Genomic DNA, 6,344 nt, shown 5'->3' on the forward strand with positions numbered 1-6,344 from the left:
CGGGCCCGGCCAGCGGCCTCCCGGAGGACCGGGGGGGTCTCGCCGCTGCTTCTTGCCGTTTCTGCCGGCGGCGGGGAAGTAACTTTCACGGGAAAAAGCGTTGCACCTTTCGGTCGTGCGTGTGTTTTCCTGTGAGGAAGGAAAAGGAGGAACTTTTTCCCACGCGGCGCGTTTAATTTTCCCTCCTGGTCGTCTGCTGCTGGATGGCTTACAGCGTGCCATTAACAGTGAAATCACAAAACTTCGCCTTCCACACGGGAGTATTTTAACTTCTTTTAAGAGCAAAGCATAGTGCCTCCCTTAATCCTTCCCAGAAAAAAAATTCACCCCGCAATTGCTGCCAACTTGGGAATCTTTGCGATGGCAGAAACGATGTCTGAAGCTGCATTTGAGCATGTAAAAAAGTCCTGTTTCATCTAAGAGAAGCTAGGAAAACTCCCAAAGTGGGAAGAGCATCTTTTTTTTTTTTTTTTTTAACCATCTTGCATGGGCATGTGCTTATTATTGGTAGACGTAGTACAAGTGAGAGAGATAAGAAAAGGAATGTTTACGCCCAGGCTCTCTTAACTTGCCTGAACTGCTCCAGGACACTCAAGGATGTGTCTTCATTGTTCCCGGTTGAACCCCCCTTCCAACTACCAACATTGCAACAAGCATAATACAAACAAAGAGGACAAACTTTTGTTCCAGTTGGCTTCTGTACTGTCTCTCCCTATACGTGAATTTCAGTATTGCCTCTGTTCGAACTTGGTAGGCAACACTGGAAATTCATCGTGGTATGGGCACTACCCCATTGTATGGTAGGAGACAGAATAAGCACAAACAGCTCCTCAGCTATGGAAATTATTCATAAAGGTAGAGTTTTCCTTCCTTTCTGTACAGTGGAAGAAACAATTCCCCACTTCTAGCATCGTTCCAGAATAGTCTTTGGCTAATATGGTGCCTGAATTTAGCAACGTGCCCTTAGCATTGCCTTTCACCTCTTACGTTTTAAAGTGAAATACTTTGTGCAGATAAAGCAGAATGGGAAAATTAGAGGGATTTGGGGGTGGTGGTGGGGAGTGATTAGAAAGATGATAATTCAGCTTGAACCTGCTTGAAAAGATAGCTAAAAAAGCTGACCTGAAATCTCTTACGGTTTTGGACATGTCATGGTCACTGGCCACAGAGCGGAACGTAACACTCCCAGAGCACCTTTTCTGTCCATGTGCTGTATGTGACCCATCTCCCAGTCCCTTAATTCTGACCTTGACTTTTCAAGGATTGTTTATGGTGCATGTTACTAGGACGTTCAGGCACCTCTTGTGGCTTCCCACTGTAAATACCAAGAGAACAAACTCTCTGATTTATTAATCAAGTAATTAGATACAATATATTTATGGCTACTGCAGGCCCACAGTAATTTGTTTTAACAAAGTGCTAGGCTGCAGTGAAAAACAAACTGATACGGTGTATCAGTCCTTCTTCATAAGGAGAATCCTCTTTATAAGCAAAGATGGTGGCAATTATTTAATGGAATGGCTAACGTTTCCGCTGAAATTTGAATTTGTAAATAGCTGGACCATTTGTTGTCTCTTTCTTCACCTTTACTTTATGAGTTTTGTCCTGGAAAAAAGAACAAGAAAAAGATATTTGCTGGCATGTAAGAAGCAGCAGGGGGGGACAAAACAAAACTAAAAACAACCCACCATCATTTAAATAAGAAAATCCCTGTCTGGACCTAACGAGGCATTAGTGAAAAATGGTCACTTTCCACTGTTTAGGTGGGAATTCTATTTCTGTCTGCTCTTTCCACCTTTAGGCTGTCAGGCACAATCTGCTTTGTTCATAAGCTCCAGTAAATGACGAGTCCCATTGAGACAAAGAATTTTTTTGGTCATCGGCATTTTTAAGATCTTCTCAGGACCTACAGAAATGGTTCCTTGCCTCTGCTACTTGAAAGTATTAATTTAGTACTTGAGAGATGGCAACAGTATTTTAGAAAAGACTTGTGAGCACCATTTCAAAGTTGAGTCTTTGTCCTCGCTGACCTGGTAAGACTTGGACTAGCAGATGTAATTTACTAGCCATGGCACAACTGGAATGCTTCACCTCGCTTTTTCCATACTAAAAGAGGATTACTTATTTTTAGGAGTTATCTAGAAGTGTCAGCATAAAAACAGAGTGAAGAAACACATACATACAAAACTAGACCTCATGACCTTAACAAAACAGATTCAAAGAACCAGAACTAAATCCCTCACCAGAAGATCTTTACGTGTCTGGATTTTCTGTGCAATAACAAACATGGCCTTTTCTCTTTCAATGCGCTGCTTCAGGAGGTCATACTGATTCTTCCTTTGCTGGGCTAATTTCTAGAGGAAAAAGGAAAAAAAAAAAAGAAGCATTTTTAAAACAGAGAGAGGAACAAGACACTATGGTCTGTAACTGACCTATTCTGAGGAACTTGGACATCACAAACATTTTTTTCATTTTTAAATCATAATCATATTAAAGAATGCTGCTTCAATTCTGTGGCTAGATTCCAGAGAACCGTTTTAACATATTGATTCTCATACTAGAGGTTTTCTAGTTAGGACTTAATTCTTTGTGCTTGTTCTAATCTCCTAAATCCAAACATAAAAAACCCAAACCTCTTCTAACCCAGTTTAGATGCTGTGTAACCTTGTTCAGCAAGAGGCTGGAATTTCATTTTCCTAAATCGTCTGATTTTCAATGTTGAGTGCAAGATAACATTTAACTCCCTAATGAAAACCCAGTTTAGCGGCGGGGGGGAGGGAGGGGAGGGGAGGGAAGAAAAAAGACCGGAGACCAATTCCTGAAGTGCTTAGAAATTGTACAGAGGCCTCCCAAAATGCAACTTGTTTGGTCATGTTTACCTACTAAGAGCGGCTGGCTTTCCCAGCACAAAAATGGTATTACTGCAGGTGTGATTTAAGTAATTAAATTAAGGAGAACAGATCCCAACATGCTTAAAATATGACTCAGACATTCAGAGGAGAAAACTTGTCAGTCTACAACTTGTCCAACTGCTTTACTGACAAGCCAAACTGAGAAAGCTGGCAAGAAGAAAGGTACCACAGTGTGTTTGTTATCTGACATCTGATTCAGAAAACAACAGGTTACAAATTTACCAATCGGCAATTTTAGACAACTTGATTTTTACCTTACACATACCAACTCAAGCTTATAGGACTGCCCAATATATCTAAACTAATTAAGTGGTATTTACAGTGTTAAAGCCAAGTGTAGCTACTTCTAGGACAGAAGTGCTGTGATATTAAAACATCAGAATCAAAGTTGATTGCATAAGCAATTCATCCTGAAGGATCATGAAACACTTTAAATTAGGAAAGCCAGGAAGTGAGACTATAGCTTAAATGTCTTTAAGAAGAAAAGGAGGGAGACAAATCCTGAATCTCAAGCTGCTTCAGGCTCAGAACCTAACTGAAAAATACCATGAGATCACAAACCCAACAAGAGATACATCTGTTGGAATAAGCTTCTTCACATCCCTATTCAGGGATGCAAGGGGTTTTGGGGAGGTGTAAGGGGAGACTTAACGGTGGATGCTGCAAAAAATCACACTTAAGACTGTAGTAATTTAATGAAAAGATAGTCCCATAGGTGTATGTCGTGTAATGGAGGAGAAATATATCAATTTTGCCAAGGAAACTGCCTAATCAGATCTGTGCTATTCCTTTCTGGCCCATACGTCACAATTCTTGATCTATAATCCATGGTGCACTGGGATACAACCAAACAAGTTCTCCATGTCAGTCCAGGAGAAGATTTGACTGTAGGCTCCAGGCACTTGACGATTAAGTGACATCCACTACAGCCTTGTGTCACCAATAAAAATTCTAAGACAACAGAGCAACTTTGTTCTCCTCCACAGCGGTCAAACGAATCCTCTTTAGTGCTTATTATATAAAAGATGTAAAACAGTAAGAAAACTATAATACAAATAGTGGCAGTACAAACTACCTTTAAGTGGGCAGGATTAGTAGCTCCTTTCAGTGTCTCTTTCTGCAGTGTTGCAATGGTTGGTCGGTTGTACACTCGATCTACGAGCTCTGGAACAGTATCCAGATGAGTTGCAATATCAAACTCCTGAACTATAAATAAAAAGAAATTTAGGAATAAACTCACATGAACTTCTTGGACTAATGCTCAGCAAACCTTCCAAACATGTAGCTTAAGTACAGTCAGCGATGGAAGCCCCAGCAACAGAGCTCCTGCAGAACTGAGGTCTTATCTAGTAATCAAGAGATTTCTAGAGCACCCGAATTATTATTCCCGAAAAAAAAAAATCTTTTTTTATGATAACAGCATAAAGAGAGCACCATACTATTTTAAACAGCCTACAATAAAGCATCACAGAACAAGTTTTCTGACAAAACCCGTTTAAATCTTACCTTCTTTTTTGGTATCAAAAAAGAACACGTGCTTGTTGGGATTCTTCCCCTCAGCATCCAGCAGATGGAGCTCCGACTTCAGCCTCTCGATTTTCTGCAGGAAAGAAAAGTTAATTTGTTTTGCCAAACATCCGTTAACAAGGTAAAGAATGTCTCCCTGAAGTAAATTCCAGTTTGTTTCTCAAGCATACAAGCATCTGAACTCTTCCTTCCTTTTTAGTCTTTGAAAATACACCTAGTCTATATTTATGTCATGCCTTCATAACCTTTTCGAGTAAAGGTTAACAGTAATTTCCAGTATTACCCAGCCAAATATGTACAAATCAATTTTCAAAACAGTAAGTTATCTGTACGGCAGACAAAGTAGGAATGATTACCATGAAATCACTAGCACAAATATGAAGGAAAATTCCAAGCTGGCTGACTTCAATTTTTTTATCTGCAGTGATGGTGTGTGGATCAACATCAGAGCATAAAACATTTTCAGAAGTGGGTCATGTTTCTGTTGATTGCCTGCCTACCATATTCAAAGAACCCACTTCAGTAACAATAACGCTCAATTCTTTATAAATATGTGAAGGAAGAGTACGTGTTTAATGTCTGAAATTTACATAAGAAATTGCCATGTTTCATAATAATGCATGGTATAGTTTTTATTATTCAGTATACCTTTAGGCTCTATATACAGAGCTCCACTGACATTTCCATCTATCATTTCCAGTATTACACGAATCAGGTTTCACTAAACATAAACACAATAGTCAACAACAAAAAAACATAATAAAAAGAACAATTCTGAGCAAACTCGAAAACACTAAAAAAGTGAAGTATTACCTTGGCTTCTGCCACTCTTTTCATTTCCACATATTTAATATCCTGTGTCCTCATCAATTTCACCTGTTCGGGGGTCACTTCATCCTTTGGCTGCTTTATTATATGAACTCCATCCTAAAACCAGACGGAACATAGCACTTACAGACAGATACCATTCTAGCTATAGTGTACTATGGGTCCTAATAATAACAGCAAGAGAACCTTTTTGTGCTTTGCCCCTCATTTTCTTCAAAGCCTTCCATAGGCACCAAACCAAGTCTGCTAATTTATTTACTAATTCATAAATTAAAAACAATACAAGGCAGAAAAAGAAGTGATGTTACTTAGAGCAACTGAGTGTAACCCTGCTTGAAAGCAATTTAGATTCTCACCTGGAGCTCTGCACGTATCATTTTAAAGTAGAACTCATCAGGATTCTTGTCCAGAGCTTTCTTTTGAAGTGCTCTGAGGGCATTCTGTTTCTTGTGATAGTCACTGGGGAAAAAAAAAACAGAAGTTGTTCAGCAGTTTCTCCAAGTTCACACTCCTTGATGAGACGCTGAGTCCTTCAAAGTGATGCTCAGAGCTTTGAGACAGCAGACAAGGCTCCACACATAGAGCTGGACACCAACGATTGACTTTAGCTTTACAGTTTATTCCTTAACAAAGCTGGAAATGAATAGCATCCAACAGTAAGCGTTAGAAGAGTAATGGAAACACGTTCACCCATTCTGCAAAGCTTACTGAGCTGCTTAGGACTCCTAGACCTTCTACAGAATCAGCCATTAAAGATGGAAGACTTACAAGTTCTGTATTAATCACAATAATAACCATTTTGTGAGCCCTTCGCCCTCCACGTTCCCTTTGCCTCCGACTCAGCCGCAGGGATATTTAACTGCCTGTGCATGTTGCGTTTGTTTCTATGAAAGTGCCAGCTAGATGGGATCGGGTACGCCGCTTTTTGTGCAATCAAGAACACGGGCTCTTCACGTCGTCTCTGCAATCTGCGACACTGCGGTGCAGAAACCGCTCCAGCCAGAGGGTAACGCTCTGCGGCCCGGTGAAGCCCGCGAACGCCGCCGGTGCCGGCCGCCCCCGCTCCAGGCGGGGACG

General features: G+C 40.5%; 1 protein-coding gene across 1 annotated transcript; it reads right to left on the reverse strand.

Moving 5' to 3' along the window:
- Nucleotides 1–1,316: 1,316 nt before the first annotated feature.
- UTP11L (UTP11-like, U3 small nucleolar ribonucleoprotein (yeast)) lies at nt 1,317–6,138 on the reverse strand. Its single transcript, XM_009328227.1, has 7 exons — nt 6,089–6,138; nt 5,624–5,726; nt 5,253–5,366; nt 4,419–4,512; nt 3,988–4,118; nt 2,244–2,354; nt 1,317–1,605 (listed from the first exon to the last, which is right to left on the reverse strand). The coding sequence occupies exons 1-7, from the start codon at nt 6,136–6,138 to the stop codon at nt 1,522–1,524; spliced, it is 687 nt and encodes a 228-aa protein (XP_009326502.1). The 3' UTR covers nt 1,317–1,521.
- Nucleotides 6,139–6,344: the final 206 nt, after the last annotated feature.

The sequence above is a fragment of the Pygoscelis adeliae genome, unplaced genomic scaffold (genome assembly GCF_000699105.1).
Source record: "Pygoscelis adeliae isolate BGI_AS28 unplaced genomic scaffold, ASM69910v1 Scaffold387, whole genome shotgun sequence".
NCBI lineage: Eukaryota > Metazoa > Chordata > Aves > Sphenisciformes > Spheniscidae > Pygoscelis > Pygoscelis adeliae.